This window comes from Pseudonaja textilis, chromosome 1 (genome assembly GCF_049901715.1).
Source record: "Pseudonaja textilis isolate UNSWEBS1 chromosome 1, rPseTex1.2, whole genome shotgun sequence".
NCBI lineage: Eukaryota > Metazoa > Chordata > Lepidosauria > Squamata > Elapidae > Pseudonaja > Pseudonaja textilis.
The window spans coordinates 27,469,818-27,489,040 of record NC_141990.1 but is presented as its reverse complement, the minus strand read 5'-3'; the positions used below and the strand labels follow the sequence as shown (position 1 = coordinate 27,489,040).

Sequence of the window (19,223 nt, the reverse complement as noted above, 5' to 3'; positions counted from 1 at the left end):
GAGGCGCTAACAGGAGACAGGCCAGTACGTCAGGAGATGTGTAGGTGGCCATAGGAGGGCAACAACCCAGCATCAGGACCACTACCTTCGCCTTTGTGCAAGGAGGGACAGGAGGAGCACTGCCACAGCCCTGCAAAATGACCTCCAGCGGGCCACAAATGTGCATGTGGCTGCTCAAACGGTCAGAAACAGATTCCATGAGGGTGGTATGAGGGCCCGACATCCACAGGTGGGGGTTGTGCTTACAGCCCAACACCGTGCAGGACGTTTGGCATTTGCCAGAGAACACCAAGATTGGCAAATTAGCCACTGGCGCCCTGTGCTCTTCACAGATGAAAGCAAGTTCACACTGAGCACATGTGACAGACGTGACAGGGTCTGGAGACGCCATGGAGAACGTTCTGCTGCCTGCTACATCCTCCAGCATGACTGGTTTGGCAGTGGGTCAGTAATGGTATGGGGTGGCATTTCTTTAGGGGGCCACACAGCCGTCCATGTGCTCACCAGATGTAGCCTGACTACCATTAGGTGCCGAGATGAGATCCTCAGACCCCTTGTGAGACCATATGCTGGTGCGGTTGGCTCCGAGTTCCTCCTAATGCACGACAATGCTAGACCTCATGTGGCTGGAGTGTGTCAGCAGTTACTGCAAGATGAAGGCATTGATGCTGTGAACTGGCCCGCCCGTTCCCCAGACCTCAATCCAATTGAGCACATCTGGGACATCATGTCACACTCCATCCACCAACGCCACGTTGCACCACAGACTGTCCAGGAGTTGGGGGATGCTTTAGTCCAGGTGTGGGAGGAGATCCCTCAGAAGACCATACACCACCTCATCAGGAGCATGCCCAGGTGTTGTAGGGAGGTCATACAGGCACATGGAAGCCACACACACTACTGAGCTTCATTTTGACTTGTTTTAAGGACATTACAGGTTTTAAAATATCGCAAGCCAAGATTAGCCTATTATTAAAATGCTATAACATGGAGCATTGTAAATCTGCTAAGACAGCAATGAGTAAGGAATTTACACATAGTGATATCAAAAGTCCTATGTTTGATAAGGAAATATATCAATCCTTAATCGGTAGTCTATCATATCTGAGTAATTGGTCTAGACCAGAAATATCTTAATTACAGTGTAAACCAATTGGCTAGGTATAACGCTGAACCAAATGAAAGGCATTGGCAAGCAGATAAGTGAATAATTAGGTTTTTAAAACTCACAATCCATTATTCATTGTATTTAGAACCAAGTAATGAATTAACGTTAACTGCATACGCTGATGCATACTTTGCTACCGATATAATGACTTATAAGTCAACATCAGGTATAGTGGTAATGTTGGGTAATGCTTTAATAGGATGGAAGTCTATTAGGCAACAACATATTAGTTTATCCACTATGGAAGCAGAATTCTCATGTTTATCATTAATGTGTACAGAATTGATGTATTATAAACAATTGTTGAAGGATATTGGAATTACTATATGTGATCCGTTTATTGTTTATGAAGACAATCTATCTGCAATTAGTATGGCTACTAATTTAGCTGTTAAAACAAGGTCTAAACATACTGATTTGAGATATTTGAATGTTAGACAGTATGTTCAAAATAAATTAATTCAGTTAGAATGCTGCATGACTGAACATAATATTGCAGATCATTTCACAAAAGCTCAAGGTGCAATTAAGCATAAAGAGTGTTGTGAAAATTATGGTTTAAAGATGTAATGTATATTGACCTACCCAAAGGGGAGAATGTTAGGAATCTGTCCACCAATTAGTTGGGTTGGCAATATATAAACCAACAATGTATGTTTGTAGCTTTAAGACAAGATCATTGTTTTGATTTATACTATATTCCAATTGGTTGATTATATTGCAAATTACCATAAGAAAGAGCAAGAGATCATAGCTTGCTCTCTCTGACATTCTGTCTTTCTGACATTCTGTCTTTCTGACATTCTGTTGCTATCTAAGGTTCTCTGTTGTATTTATGCTGTGCTTATACTTTGATATTTTTGTTTACTGTAAATGACAAAGGCAACCGGTGGAAGACTTTGTAATTGGCTATTCTTTGGACTGTAAAACGTATATGACCTGGACCTTGTATTGGACTGTGCTATTTCTTAAAGTAACCTTTAACTCAATTTAGTGCAGGGGTGTCCAACCTTTCACCTTCCCTGGGCCACATTAGAAGATGAAAATTTGGTTTGGGCCGCACATAAAATAAAATAACAGTAATGATACCTGATTATCCAAAAAAACCATAGAAAACATAGTTAACATATTAAATTTATTTGGAAATGAAGTTAGTGAGATGTTTTTATTATTAATTATTTATTAAAAATTATTTATTTTTTATCACGTTTTTTTTATCATGGTTTATTTTCCGGCCAAATTTTGCGGGGGGGGAGAAAACTCGCCCGCCTCGCACCTACCTCTCCTCCTGCAAATGGCCTGGCTGGATGAGGCAGGACTGGAAGGCAGAAGCAGCAGCAGCAGCGGGGGCAGAAGCAGCGGCGGGGGCAGTGGCAGCGGGGGCAGAAGCAGCAGCGGTGGCGGGGGCAGAAGCGGAGGCGGCGGGGGCAGAAGCGGCAGCAGCAGGGGCAGAAGTGGCAGCGACGGCAGGGGCAGAAGTGGCAGCGGGGGCAGAAGCGGCGGGGGCAGAAGCGGCGGCGATGGTGGTGGTGGCAACAGCAGGAGGTGGCGCTCTGACGGCACCTGCTTTTTCTGTTGCTGCTTGGCCTGGCACTCGCCTCGCCCTGCCTCGCGCCTGCTTCTCCTCCTCCTCCTCACTGGCTCTGGCACGAAGGTTGGGGTGGGCACTGGGCCGCATTACAAGGTGACCTGGGCCGCATGCGGCCCTTGGGCCGCAGGTTGGACAAGCCTGATTTAGTGTATCTGTGTGTGGCTGAATAATTATTCATAACTACTCTCATAAACGTTTCCATGTACATATCCTTGTTACTCAAGGGTTATTGTGTACATATCATAACAGTCTGGATATTTAGGATAAGATATCCTCAGAAATATTGAATTTAAGAAGATTGATTCTGATATTGGAGACTGGTGCATTCTACTGTAAAATCCATTATAAGCATTTAATTTAAAGTATATCAAAGCTGAAGGTTAAAATTAAGAAGTTAACACTTCTATAACAATTTTCAGTGTAATTCTTTTCACTCTTGTTCCAAGCCACTTCCACAAAATACTTATTTTCCATTCATTTTGTGGGAAGATTGATCTACTTTCTCATATCTTCTCTTTTCCCAGTTATTCTTTCTTTTCTTTTTTTAAACTTTTTTCTTTCCATCACAAATTTTTTCACAAGATGTGTATTTGACATCACTAAACAATGGTCCGTCACACATTCAGATCTTATCGTCCTTATATTCTCTATCTTTCATAACAAATAATAAACTTAGTCTTTCATAATAAATAACTGCATCATGCTTTATATTCATTTCTGTTATGCATATAAATTATTCTTATGCTTAAAATACATTTTCAAAACAAACATGCCCTTTTCTAAGCAAATATTCAGCAAACAATCAATTGTACTTATTATTGGATCTCCAAATGACCTAGTTAATTTTTCTGTATTCTCGACTTATTTACGTTGCTTGAAAGCTGCCCATTCCCTCTGTTTGTAAGAAGCCAATATTCATCTATGTATGTTACTTCATGAAATAATTTTTAACTCCAGATCACCTGTATTGGGAATGTTGCATTATTTTTTCCCCAAAACTCATCCATTGTTCTCTTATTAACACTATAGGAGTATAATTATATTAACACTCTAGGACCATCATTTTTTCCCCATTTCATTATTGTAAGTAGTCCAGAGTAGCCCCACAATTCTGCTATTTGCTCAACTGTTGTTATAGAGAATCAACTGCATGAAATATTACTTCCCTAAACATAGGGTTTGTTTGGTGAGAGCTTTTTATAAGATTTTACCTTGATTCATTACAGCTTTCATGATCATTTCTACAAACATGTTTTTCCATATTATTAATTCTTTAGTATAGTACATTCTATCACATTAGCACTGTTAATAAATGTTATGCACTGTATTATTGGTTTTTATCCATAGCTATTAACTTTAATTTTTACAAACAAATAATTAAAATGACAGAGTATACAGTATAAATTAAGTCTAGAAATAATTGTCATCCTGAATGAAATAAAATAAAAGCATCCAAGACTATTGTACTGTTCAGAATATGTTCCAAGACAGATTTTGATCAAGCAGTTAAGGCGACAGAGCAGGAGATTGTGAGTTCTAGTCCTATCTTAGGCACAAAGCTAACTGGGTGGTGTTGGCCAGTCACTTTAACTTGGCTCTAGGAAGCAAGCAATAGCAAACCATTTGGAAATGTGCCAAGTAAATTGCAGAGATTAGTCCAGGCAGTTGCCAGGACTCAACACTGACTCAAAGACACCAAAAACAAAAAATATCCTAGGATATAGACAAAATTTAGTTGTAATGAAACCCTTTTCACCAATGATCTATGATGATTATGTCTGTAATACATACTAAATATAGAGGGGAAGTAGACTAAAAATTACATTTAAATCTGATTAAAAATAAAAAAATAAAAAACTTCTTTAAATAATATAATATTGTTCAAGTATTATAAATATCTTTTTCCATATGAAAAATTAAAACTCAAATACAGGTTTTGCATGGGGTCTGAGGACTGCATCAAAGGCATTTGAGGTCACGTACTAGGTTCAGGCTGCAAACTGTGCATTCCTAATTTTGTAAATTTTGTAATTTATCCTTAAGGTTATGTATTACAAAATTTAAGTGAAAAATGACTAAGAATTTTCTCCATATAGTACATTAACACAAATGATACTTTCTATTAGAATAAATTATTCCCCTTTTATGTCCTGAAAATAGTTTCTAAATATATATGTTTGTTGAGAGTCAAGTCCCATTCAGTACAGCTTACTTCCTGACAAACATATATAGATTAGAGCTTAAATATTCAAAAACTTTTTGTTTACTGTAAATGACAAAGGCAACCGATAAGAAGAGTCTAAGGTTTAGTCCAAAACCATACTATGTCAGAAATGTGTTTCAATCAATAATGCTGAAAATCTTACTGATTCAAATGAGACTTGCTCAGGACTTATTCTGGTCATATTTTACTGGAAATTATATCTTTAAAAAGCATTTCACATTAAATAATGTAGTTCTACCTATTCTCATATTACATAATCTGTCTTTTTATGTAGCAAAGCTATCAACTGGAGTCTTGAACTATTTAGAATTCACCCCGAATCTTCCAGAATTCCAGAATATTGATATATAAAGTACATTCACGCTATTGTGCAATTTCCAATTGGAAAATCAAAATTATTCTTTAGTCTGTAACCATTCAGCTTATAAGGTGATTTAAAGGTTTTGGAAAAATAACAAATACATTAATACTTTTAAAATTAATTATCTAAACTATATTTAAAACACATTCTTTAACTGTAAAGTACTAAATAAAATAGATTATTTTTTAAAATAATAAGTACACATTTTATCCTCTTCATTTGGGATTTCTATGCAAACAGAAAATATCACACATACCCCCCAAAAACCAATTGAGTCAAGTAAGGACAATCCAATACAGATCTTGAAAGTAGTACTTCTCAAGTTTTAATCTCAGATAGACTGTTTATAAGCATAGCAGGAACTTGGTAATTATTAGAGCGTGGGTCCCACTGGATATAATGATATGTCGAACACACAGAACTGAACCATCAATCCCTTTATTTTCAAAGGAAATATTAAGCATATGTTTAAACATTCAAATCAATAGAATTTTAAAGTTTAGACATGGACTGGATTGAGTTAAATGTATATAATGAAAGATTAACCAAACTCTTAAATCCATTAATTATAATGGTTCTTCAGTTATAAAATATACAATAATATTCCATTTACAAAATGTTAATTTTACAAAATAAATTAGAACATGAAATATTTCCTTTTCAAAAACATATATGGGATTTATCTGTGCAATGAACCATTTAAGAATAATGTTGTAATAATTTCTGGAAATAATACAGCTAAGCAAGTTTTTAGCACTTTTTTAATCCAAATAAAACAAATAAATCTTCATACTATATAAATTTAGAAAACTGTCTATTTTAATGCTTTGTTTTTAAATTATATTCACTGTTTATCAATTTACTTCTGCCTAAATACCTATTACAGCTGTACTAACAACAATAATATACAAATAGGAATAAATATATACTTTTATAAACATGTTCACCCAGTGGTAGGATTCAAATAATTTAACAACTGGTTCTCTGCCCTAATGATTTCTTCCAACAGCCAGTTCCCCAAACTGCTCAGAAAGTTAACAACCAGTTCTCCCGAAGTGGTGCGAACTGGCTGAATCCCACCACTGTGTTCACTTCACCTACTCACAAATTTATATGAAAATTGTCTTAAGAAACTTAATTTTAATACATGAGGACACATTTATCATGTTTCAAAAATTAATCAAGGTTAAAATAATTCAAGGCTTGATATTTCATACATATGCTAATGTGGTAATATATCTTATTCATCATTTTCTGTAAGTCCTTCGTACAGCTAATGCATAGATCTGGGGATCTACAAACACTCCTGGTGGGGGCAGTATTGCCTTTGCTATGGGAGTTTCGTCCTGTTTTGATCTGCAAAGCTTAGAAGGAACCAGGAATGTAGGTGAAAGGTTATAGTACACAGCCGAGCCATTCCCATGGGACCTTTCGTGCCTGTATATTCTCACGGGACTTTCCACAGTATATTATCACCCTGCTGAGGTAATGTTGAGGTCATTGTTTTGATTTTGTACTTGCATTTTCTTTCAATAAAAGCTGGTACCTGGGTTCTCTCGGGGCTGGCATTTGCTCAGACGGTTCCCTGCGTCTCATTTCAAGTGCCAGACCACCACATGCTATAGAAAAATTATAAGTTACTTATGTCCTGAAAACAGTCTCTAAATATACGTGTTTACTGAGCATTCAAATCCATTTAGCTCACTGAAACTTACTTCCTGACAAATAGTTAGATTTCACCTTAAATATTCAAATCCATAGTTAAAATTACAATGAATCTGATTTTCATCTATTGTTACTTAAACCAATAATTATTGAGGCACTTTTTCTTCTAAACATAGCAATTATAGACACAGCCAGTAAAAACATTCTTCATCAAGTGATTAATTTGTCACCATCCGAACACAAGGAACTTTTTCTGTACTACAATTTTTATCCAGAAATAATATAAAAGAACACTGATCTCACACCTGTGTTATAAAAGGTCAATTCCCAAACTTCTGGTGGGCAATAGTAGAAATCCCATCTTCAACACTGCTTGTTCCTTTTCAAGCACACAGTGATTTCTTCCAATTGCATGTTCTGGTCTTTCCCACTGATATTTAATAGTAAAAGGAAAATATAAGCCAGGAGAGGAGAAAATATAAAAAAGAAAAGCTTTAAGAAAATATTCTGATATATTCTTGCTTCACAGAAGATCTCAGGATGCATCTTAGAAGGAGCTCCTTGAAAAGTTTTTTTTAATAATAATATTTTTTTATCATTGTAATTGTCATTTTATGATAATTAATAAGGAACTATCATTCCTAGTTTCCACTTTGACTTTTTAATCAATTTAAATATCATAGTTTTTAGCCTTTAAAAGTTAATATCTGCAGTGTTATGAAAACAGAAAAGGAAAATTTATATTATTTCAAATTTTAAACCATTCAAATTTTAAAAACAAATAAATCAATAACTTTTATCATACAAACTACTAGCATTCTTTTCTATATAGAATGTTTTCACTTTTAGAATCTTCATTTTTGCCCCACCTCCCATTTTGAAATCTTATACATACAAAATTCAACCCTACGTATTATCCTACATGTACAAAACAAACACTGTGATGGCTTCTTTTTTTTTTTTAAAAAAAAGGTTGTTTCTCAAGTCACTTATGAGCAAATTTAATATATCATATTTATTAAAAAAATCTCAAGTGACTTTAATATCATTCTGAATACCAGGAACTTCTGTTTTTTTTCCCTCTATCCCAAGATGATTTTCTTTTCCAAAGCTCAAGCTGAGAAAATAGACAAAAGAAGCCGATTCACTGAACCTTGCCAAGTCTTGCTTTTTTCCCCCTCTTTTCTTCATCTTATACTACTCATCCCTCCCAGCATGGCAACCTTCCCAAGCAGTCTTGGCGGAGCTCCAGTCTGTGCTAACCTATCAGAAGTCCTTGTTTCCAATAGAAGTCCTTTGAAAATCAATATATTATATATATATTGTGCATATTGTAAATAATTATCACTGTGCAGTATACAAACCATGATATCTGTAAGACAACCTGGCTGAATGAATGGATGCTGCTACCGGGATATGGTTTCTGACCAATTCTACTGGTGGTCAGAAACCATATCCTGGCAATAACTTCCATTCTCCTGCCAAACTCCAGTATAGATTTTGTGGATTTTACACTGAGGGATAGTAATTTTTTCTGTACTCATTAAGCCTGGACAATTATAAGCAGCACTCAGAAATAAGAAATTTTCCTAGAAACTTAGCAGAGAAACTTTTCACATAGTAGGATCTTCCTATAACATAAACAAACTCAAAACATTGTATTAAGATTTTCTTGACACTGGCTGATGGGATGGGATAGGATAGGATAACCTTTATTGTCTTTTTTTCTTATGAACACACTGGCACACATTAAAAAATGAAATTCTGATGCCCGCTCTCAAAGGAAAATAAGATGAAATGTTGAAAATCCACCAAGTTAACAGCACTATCCAGGATGGAATGCTTTATCCAAGCTTCTGTTGCAATAATGACCCAGCAGTTTCTCACCTGCCAGTTTGTTAGTAACTATAGCTTCATGTACTCCATTTTAGGCTCCAAGGAGCATGTTAGCAAACAAAATAGATGGTAATGACTCAATATGGATTAGCCTTTAGCCTAGTTGTTAGCCCACCACGTTTGCCTTGTTTCCTCTTTCGATCATACCGATTCCTCCTCAGAAGCGCCAGAGGAGTCTTCCCTGTTGCAAAGGCTGCTGCTCCCGCTGCCTCCACCACCCCAAACTCTTAAAGTGCTCTGCCAAGCACTTTCAGAGATTGCAGTCGATCTCACACCCTCCACACAACCAACACTTCTGCTGCTTACACCTGCAACCAAAGCAGTCCGAAGCAATGCAGACTCTCCAGAACAGCTTTATCAATAGTTCCTCTCTTGCTAAATATCACCAAATCCAGTACAGACTGACAGTCATTACAATTTTGTAATACAATTCGGTTTTCTTGTCACAATTCCCAAAGAATTACTCAAACCGGATGGCACTTTCATCTCCAAAACCCCAACACTCTTGAGAGCCAAAGCAGCTGCAGCCAAACAAGATGCCACCATTTTAGAAAAACACACAAACCATGAAAATTTTAATTTTAATTTAAACTAACAACAATCTTACATTCAAATTATCAACCATTTTTCAAAATGAAGCCAAGTTACAATATCAGCTGGCTGGTTAGGTTTTTATAACCAAAATCAAATACTTATATTTTGATTTAATGCAACACAAAATATTTAATTTATTCATGTAAGTTATAAATTATGAATTATTGTTTATTAAATGCATCATGGCTACCTATACAATTAAAACAGTTAAAAATATAAGACAGCCTGGATTTTTAAAAATCATAACAATAAAAAGATGACAAGTGTGCCGCATACACATTAACCCAGTCTTAGGAGCAGAGACAGGTCTTAAGTGACTTCTAGAATACCAGGTAAGTGGTCACAGTATGTATCTCTGGGAGGATATGCTAGAGATAAGGCATGTTTTATGGCCCCATAATATGAATGGAGGGGATCTGTTATGTACCCGTTCTGCCAAACAATTAAAGATAGGTACTCCCTCAGATAACCAACCCCTATGCTGTTTTATATTAATATGTAATACCATGTTATAGTAATATGAGCAGAATAATGTAATGCATGCTGTTTTATGCAATACAGGTTGTCCTCAACTTACAACCACAATTGGGACCAGAATGTTGGTTGTTGAATGAAGTGGTCAATAAGCAAGTTGTTAATCAGACAAAGGGAAAGAAGGAAAAAGGAACTCTACAAGGAAATGAAATCTGAGTCTTCACAATCCTCACTTCCTTTTTTCAGCCCAGTGGAGGGCTTCATTTCCCCTTGCCACTTACTCACAAGCAACTCACTATTTACAAAGGACCATAGTAGCATAGCCATGTTGTCTGCTCAGCCCCTTAGCATCTGCTCTGATTGGGCAGATCTCTGTGGGGACAAAGGATAGCCTGAACATACTGCATCTAGGGAAGTGGAAAGCTCCTCAGCACTCATAGTATCCACCCAAGATTATTCCTCTGGGTTGTACCCTTTCCAGTCAATAATGAAGCACTCTAGATGACTCAAAGCTGGTGGAAGTCCAGGATCTATCTGATCTCATGCTTCAAGTTGTCTATCAACATTGATGGAGATGATGCAGCACTGTTATATGCCTGGTGTGGTGGCACATTTAGGACCAAGAAGGGGAGTGAAAGATAGGATGGAGCAAACAGATGAGTGGAGCTGGGCTTATACAGACAAATTTGATCTGTGCTCCCCAAACTTCACATGAATCAGATTAGATTGATTACAAAATCAAAGTTTTGATAGATTCCAAATACTAAGGATACAGCCGAGGGCATACACTTGTTTAGCAGACAATGACTAAGAATCATATTAACAACTGATGGTCATACTGGACTCAATCATAAAGAATCCAATATTTTGTATGTGGTAAAATCAAAGTCATACAGTCATTATTATTATTCAGTGCAAACCACAGATTAAAGGAATGACTTGAATGCAACTTAATTGTTAAGCAGCATCAGTTTTATTCACAACAGACATTATACTACAATTGATAAGAAGTCTCCCGTAACAGGGATTAAGAAATTATTATTATTCAATGTAATTCCTATTATGTGAAAAATAGATTCTATCGAGACTTAATTTTTCTTTTAATTTAAAAATTAAGAGAAGCAAACCCAGAAGCCATTGTGCACAAGATATAATGTAATCTCTGATATGCTGTTTTATTATTAATAACATTACTAAAGCTTTTAGCATGGTTTATTATGCTACATCAACATTTCATCACTCAGTTTATAACACATGAAACACTGTCCTTTTAACAAATGTAATTGTATTTGGGAAATAGGAATAGATGACTGCAAGATTTTCTTCTCATTTTGTCATTTGGTGTCATGAGTATTTTCAATAATATTTTTAAGATGCTCCTTTTTCCAGCAGTTTTAAATTCTCAGCGCATTTTAAATTTGCAGGACGAACATAAATCTGTACCTGGGTTCAGATACACACTGTATACTCTGTTTTGGTTTATTGTGCTCTGCCAGTTGCAGTTGCTGGCTTAGTGTTCAGTACTCCACTAAATGCAATTTACTTGAATAAATTACAGTTAAACAAACTGCAAATTAGCCTACCATATGAACCTAGCCAACATTACATAGGATTCCTCACTAAGCGCTAACAAAGCTCATATAGAATCTACTCCATATGAACGTTGAAATGGAGATGAATGTCACTCACCCCCATAGTCGGCAACAACTTATCGAAGCTCTATAGAGAGCTCTATATCGAAGCTCTATAGAGAGCATTTTATCCTATTGCCTCTGTGTGTGGTTCAGGAGTTGTACAGAGGCGGAGAAAAGGGCACTCCAAAGAGTGATTAAAAGGGCACAAAAGATCAGCGGATGTTCTCTTCCCTCATTGGAGGATTTGTATAACATGGGATGTAGAAGGAAGATACAAAAGATCTTGAGAGACCCTTCACATCCAGGCCACTCGTTGTTTGAGATCCTACCATCAGGAAGACGATATAGAGTCTTCTGAAAGCTAGGACAAGTAGATTTAAACATAGCTTTTACCCAAGTGCTGTGATCAGGTTAAATGCAGAGTTATGAATCTGGTGGTCTTAACATATATATATCCTGGTTGTATAGTTTTTAACTGTTACTTGTTTTAATTTGTTTTACATTGTTATTTGTATATGTCTTTTGGTGTTGTTCAGTTGTATGTTGTGAAAGAGCACCTTATTTCATTGTTCTCAGGTTCTGAGTACAATGACAATAAATTTATCTTATCTTATCTAACTGAGTAAAATTCACAGGGATCCATATGAATGTTATTAAAAAGTATTTAATGTGCAATGCCATTGTCTAAGAAAATATAGAGAAAATATTTAAAATTATGTGTCACTGAATTCATGAATCCACAAATATTTTGATTCAAAAACAAGAGAAAAATTCTAACATATAAGTTCCATTGCTAACATCCCAAATACAATGCCCAACAATCAGAAAGTGAAATCCAAACAGCATCTACTTCAGAGTCTCCAAGCCAATTTATCTAAATATTCAGTAGTCCCTTCAATTCAACCACTTTCCATGATTTTTTAAAAGTATTCTGTAAAAATAAAATAAATTCTCAGTCCAACACAGTTGAGAGGACTGTTTTGTTTTTTCTAGATCTCAACAGAGGGAAAATAAAATCCATCTCTATCTTTCTAAAGTTAATGAAAAATCAAAGTGCTATATATATATTCTTTTTTATAACTTAAGGAAGAAAGACTGTAAGAAAGACTTAAGGAAGAAATACTTTCTTCTTAAGGAAGAAAGATTGTAAGAAACAAATAAAAACACAAGTGGTATTTTAATTCGGCAAACTGCACTCTGTTTACAAAGCCATCAAACCTTCTGACAGAAGAAATTTCAGTATAATGCAAATACCAATGTAAGAGGACCAATAAGCAACTTTTCAAGAACTCCAGGAATTAAACTGGAACAGAATCTTCTAAATGAGAAAGACTTATCAATGAATACTGCAGTGCAAGATAATAAGAAAGTGCCAAATATCCAGATATAGCCTCAGAAATTGTAGCTTTAAGTGTGTGCTTTGACAAGTTGCTTTCTTTATATTAAGAAATTCCAAGTGTCAGTCATAAGTGCTCTTTGCATTACCCATAAAACGTATTTTATTTTCAACAAAAGAATATAAAGAGTGAGTGCATATGATTGAAATATTTTAAAGATTTTTTTCCTAGAACATAAATGCTAGAAGGCAGTGAACTGATTCATGAACTGTATTAAGCTATAATGTGGTTTACTCTATTCAAAATGCATTATATGAACACATCCACTGTATTTGTAAGCCATGATTTAACATGTGAATACAGCCAACTATGATTTTCTTGAACAAACTTCATTAAAAAAAATACAGCTTAGTGTAATGCAAGGGTCTTCAAACTTGGCAAGTTTATGTCTTGTGGACTTCAACTGCCAGAATTCCTGAGCTAACATGACTGGAGGAAGAATTCTAGGAGTTGAAGTCCACAAGTCTTAAAGATGTCAAATTTGAAGACCCCTGGTGTAAAGTATGAAGCTAGCCAATTTGGCAATCAAAAGTCCTAAATGCATAGGTATGATAAATAAATGGTTTAGAAAGCTTTAGGAAAAAAAATATTAAAGGACAGGCCACCTTCATCTGTTAGTTACTACAAATAAATGTAGTATTTATTACATAGGCCTCACTTCATTTAACATTCACTTCCATTCCCTACTTAAACTGAAAGGATTGCTGGAGATAAAATAAATATACCCTAGAGAATATGCCCAAAATTTCTATTACTAAACTAGACAATTAAGCAAGTTTTTCCCATTTTACGACCTTTCTTGCCATAGTTAAGTGAATCACAGCAGTTACATTAGTATTATGGTTAAGTGAATCTGGTTTCTCCATTGTTTTTGCTTGTCAAAAGGTGATCACAATAGCCCCTGGATTCTGAAACCTTCATAAATACATGCCAATTGACAAGTATGCAAATTTTGATCATGTGACCATGGGGATGCTGCAACATTCATGAGAAAAGTGCCATGTCGCTTTTTTCAGTGCTGTTCTAACTTTGGTCATTAAAGAAATGGTTGTAAATCGAGGACTACCTGTATGCATTTTCTCAGTTGACCCAACAGAAAATGTGCAATAAAAGAAACCTTCACCTAACCTAGATTCATTCTTAAACAGCATCTTTAAACTTTAATCAAGCATATTGTATTGAATTCCCTATCCATGTGCCCTGTTGGCTTTGACAATGCTAACTAAGGAAGCAGGAACGTGTCATTACTATAGCCAGGTTCTGTTGTTAGTAAGCAGATATAAAATATAATTAAGAACACAATTATAGTTACAGAAATAAGAGGAATACAAATATTTCAAGAAGCCTAAAGTATTGGATACACAACTGGAGAACATAAAATGCCCTTCTAATAAAGACTTTATACTAGTTTATTTTCCTATGTCTTTAATAGCAAAATCTTGAGCTGAAAGCTCTGCCTGCTGAGTTCTACGGATGAAGCTTGTTACTATGTTAAAAGCAGCCAGATACATTTTTCTCATTGTTTTTGTCTAAACACTTGAAATTTCAAGTAATTTAAAAACATTCACTAAGCACAAACCGAACGCGATAGGCAAGATAAACAAGACTACTCGCACGAATAAGCATGCGCAATAGACTGAATGGCTTGGCTTGGCTTTTCCCGAGCAGCCGCCAGATCCATATTGGTACTCAAGCGCATGCGTCGGACAAAAGAAAACAAGCGTACAGGCTTCAGAAAGCTCGTTGACGTTTTTCCTTCAGCTTCTTTCTCAAAGCGCATGCGCAAGAAGCATGCCTCACACCAACAGTTAGATTAAATAGTAGTGTTTTCCTTCTGCCTACCCGTAATATGGACGAGGCTCTGGTTTCTGCCAGGCAACGCTGCTTCTTTGCTGGGAATTTTTAGGAAAACCGAAGCGGCTTCTCCCATGGTGGCGAAAGTACGGAAGACACGGCAGGCAGTAGCAGCAAAAAACATTTGCCCCAAGGGCAAAAAGGAGGAAGAGGCGGTAACGATCCGCCTGACGGCTTGCGTAGGTACCGGGCTCGAGACCTTGGAGCACGTGGCCAGCAATCCGTGCGGGAGGGAAAAACAGAGGAGCCCATCCAGACACTGGCACTGCACCGGCGTTGCCTCTGGTCTTGCTGCTGGTTGTGTGTAACTTTCGTTTGACTCGCGTGCAATATTTACAACGGGATATCTGGCCCATAGGAAGATAAAGGAAAGGTTTGCACCTTAAACCAAGACATAGCTGGCTGCAAGTTTAGCACAGTGTGGTGGAAAACAAGCACCCGTGCTTAGTTTGTGGTTAAGTATGTTGTGAGTACTCGGAAAAGAAAGTGAATAGTACTTCCCAAATCTGGGTTAATTACCTAAAATTGGATAAAAGTGCTTTTTCTTTGGGTAACGAGACATAAATGCATTCATTACCCAGTCCACAAGGACGTTCAAATTGAAGTGTTTTACCTGGCTTTATTTATTTGATTTGTCAATCGCTTACAAAATAATAGGTATAAGTATAAACATAAGTAAGAATACAGAAAATAGGTACGATTAAATGGGGGCAATAGGACGGACGGGAGGTACGATGGTGCACTTATGCACGCTTTGGGTAAAAAAATTGGATAAGCAGTTTTGGATAATGAAGGAAAAAAAGTTGCGAACTACTGGAATAAACCATAGTTAAATCCGTCGTAGGGATGTTATTATACCAATAGTTTGTTATTGTTTTGCTTCCTCTCTAAAACGTGGATTATATCAGACAGTAATCTAAGTTTTGCTTAAGTATGATTTATGAAACAAGTGGCTGGCTTTGCACAATACAGTGAATGTGACTGAAGGACGTACTGCACTATAGTTAGATAACTAATTTGGGAAGTCCCCCTAGAACATGTAACTTGAAAATGCATATACTCAGTTTCTGCATATTAACATTCGGTACCTAATATAGTGTTTGCCAGCATAAGCTCTATTGTAATCCATAATTCATAAATTGCAGTGCTTTCAATTTGTACCACACTAAGTTATGACCAAGAAAAGCATATTGTGCCATAATACCATTCCTTAATTTCCCACAAGAAGGTTTTTCTGACCAAAGAAATTAGAATTTCTTAATGAATAAGGAATGCCCAAAATATTACCAGATGCTAGTCCAATTACTAAGATGTGTTTTTGAAATAGTAGTAGAACTTAATCATTTGTTTTAGTTTCTATAATATTCCTCTCAAATCTGACATTTATTTCTAAAGAAATAAAATTTATTGAACACCCATCTTAAGGTAACTGGGCAGTTTACAGCCATAAAAAATAAAATAAAAAACATAAAAAACTGCACATAGCCAAATACAGCAGACCAATTAAAAGATGGGAAGGACCGGAGCAGGATGAGGGGGGAGATGGAATCTGTTGTGAATCAAATAAGCACCTCCACTGTGTTTCTCCCCCATTGGAGCCCCAAAACCAACTGGCAGAGCCAGGTCTTTCAGCTCTTACAGAAAGTCAGGTGGGTCGCAGCCAACCTCACTCCCGGAGCGAAAATGTTCCACAGGGCAGGAGCCATGACAGAGAAGGCCCTTCTCCTGGACCCTGCCACCTGGAATACTTGGGCCGAGAGGGCCCGCAGAATGTCTCTTCTGCAAGCGCAAGCAGGTGGGTCAATCCCAGTGAGAAGAGATGGCTCCTCAAGTAGCTTGGACCCATGCTATGAAGGGCTTTAAAGATGATTACCAACAGCTTGAATTGCCTATGGAGATTCTCAGTCATTGCACATCATGGTTGCCCCAAAGGTGCTTTTCAAGACGCAACTGAACTTTCTGGTTTTTCTTTGAAGACGTTTCCTTCTTACCCAAGAAGCTTCTTGAGCATTGACTGGATGGTGGCAAATGGATGGTGGCGAATGGAAGGATAAATATATCCTTTTGAAGTAGGAAGTATAAGTTCCTTTTTAATGGAAGGAGTATAAATCCTTCCATTAAACAACAGCTTGAATTGCAGACCAGCAGCCAATGCAGCTCGCAAAGCAATAGTATTACATGGGCCATTCCTGGGGGCCCAAGAACTACCCACGCCAAAACCTTAATAGTACTAGCTTTTAGCATGGTGAACCTGCACAAGACCATTTTCCACTTGGAATTAATTGAATTGGCAGATATTTATATAATGGTCCACAGGACTTCATTCTGTCATATATATAAAACTATTAATGGGAGATTATAAAGAAATCTGTTTGGTGCTATCAGTATTACTAATAAAATGGCTACGTTCTTGACTCATATTCTCATGTGGCAGTTGTATTATTGTAGCAGCCTTTTGTCCAGATTACCAAAGACATCGCACCTAGTCTTGATTAGTTTCTAGAATTTTATTTATACTACCCTGGACAACGTATGTATGCAATAGGTATATGGGTGTGTGGGTGTTTCTCTATAGTATATATATGCATATGTTGATGCATGGATGTGTAAATATGTTTATTGTATCTGAATATGTCTCTGTATTTCAATGGACATATTAAATTGGATTAAATGGATACAAATACACTATATATAAATGTAGTGTAGATATATGTGTGTACATATGCATGCACATACATGTAATTTATATGTGAATGTGTGTGTTAGTATGCACATATGCATGCGTAGGTGCATAAATAATGTGGTTAAAGTACCAGTTATCACCTTTGAAGTCTATACAATTTTATTCCAGAAAAATTGAATAAACTTTTTCTAGATAATGCCTCCACATATGCAAAAAATGCACACACTGAAATCTTCAGGGGAGCTTTGGTTGAGTTGCCTAAGGCCACAAGAATTGGGAATGCTGTAAATAAATATTTAAAAGGCGATCTTAACAGTCTTGTGACACCTTCCATGGACCAAATAGAGTTCATACAAAAAATATCAGACTCTTTCATCAACTGGGTACATGAGATTCAGCTCAACCATTAGTCACCAGTGCAACAACAAATTACTATATAAAAGATAAAGGGTGGGGGGAGGTTAAAACTCATGTAATGTTTTCGGTAACATGGAATTTTCTTGCCATTCTATAGCCAAAAGGTAACTCTGACATTATTAGGAGTCCCCGACCCCCTTGGGGTTTATCTTCCTTCGAAGAAATTTTCAGTTTTAGTTATGAGTTCTCCAAAGCCATCTGGTGGATTTCTAGAGGAAGCGCAGCAACGCACTTCATGCTGGTTTACATCAGGAAATTCTTTTGGATTTCAAAGCTTAAAACCAGACCCATCCAATAGAAGAAGAAAAGTGCAAGAGGATATATAATAGCCACTTTATAAGTTTTCTGGCCATGTGTTTTTCAAAAGAAAAGATGCATTTAAAATTATGAAAAAAATTCCATTCTAGTTAGACCAGTTTTTAGCATGGAACATCAAAACAGAACTCTATACTGTGGCCACACTATAGAAGAAGCAGGTGCATACTGAGGCATAGTCCAGAGCTTATGGATCCCTTGGCTAATACATTCAGGTCTTCAATTGAAGATGTTTATAGTTCTGGATAAACAAACAGCACATTTGTGATCTAGTCTTATGTATATAGTGGCGTTTTAAACTATTTACTAAATGTTTTTAATTTTTAATTATTTTAATTTTTAAATACTTGTAGTGTGATTGTGATGTGGTGTTTGGGACACTGTGCTGGAGTAGCTTTCAAATTTCATTGTATTCATGGAATGCAATGACAATAAAGGTAAATTCTAAATAAGTGTCAGATAATGTGTACTTGATGGCAAGTCGGTTTTGCACAGAAAAGGAAATCCAACATGACAATCCTGATTCTGTCTCCAAAAAAATTAAAAAGTGGATATCTCTTGTTTGTTTACGTGGTAGATAGATTGGTATGCTTGCCACCAACAGTATATGCAGGAATTCCCTCTAAATACGTTTTAACTGCAGAGCATCTAGTTAAAAGCACAGTTATTTTAGGCAAGGTTGCTGAAGATCTGGCAGCAATCTATATTATTCTCTTGAGAATAGAAATTTCTTACTTGCATAGTTTAATAACTAGTCAAAATGAGCTGACAAGAGCAATGATGATTGGTGTTGATTAAACTGTACAATGTTCAGCCCCTTTACATAAGGCAATCAGTAGCAATATTTATTTATTGTAAGCTGGCCAGTATGTGATTTGGGCAGCTGTATATGTTCAATAAATAAACATCTGAAATACTCTTGGACACTAATTCTGAATATATTATTTAAA

The 19,223-nt window shown here is 36.3% G+C and overlaps 1 protein-coding gene across 2 annotated transcripts in view; it reads right to left on the bottom strand.

Annotated features, from left to right (window-relative positions):
- The window catches only part of MSRA (methionine sulfoxide reductase A), a 215,628-nt gene extending 199,328 nt beyond the window's left edge, over positions 1-16,300 (bottom strand). For both annotated transcript variants that reach the window (XM_026715937.2, XM_087929969.1), the window contains exon 1: positions 14,847-16,300. In XM_026715937.2, coding sequence (XP_026571722.1) covers positions 14,847-14,982 — 136 coding nt within the window. In that variant the 5' untranslated portion in view covers positions 14,983-16,300. The remainder of the gene's footprint in view (positions 1-14,846) is intronic.
- Positions 16,301-19,223: the final 2,923 nt, after the last annotated feature.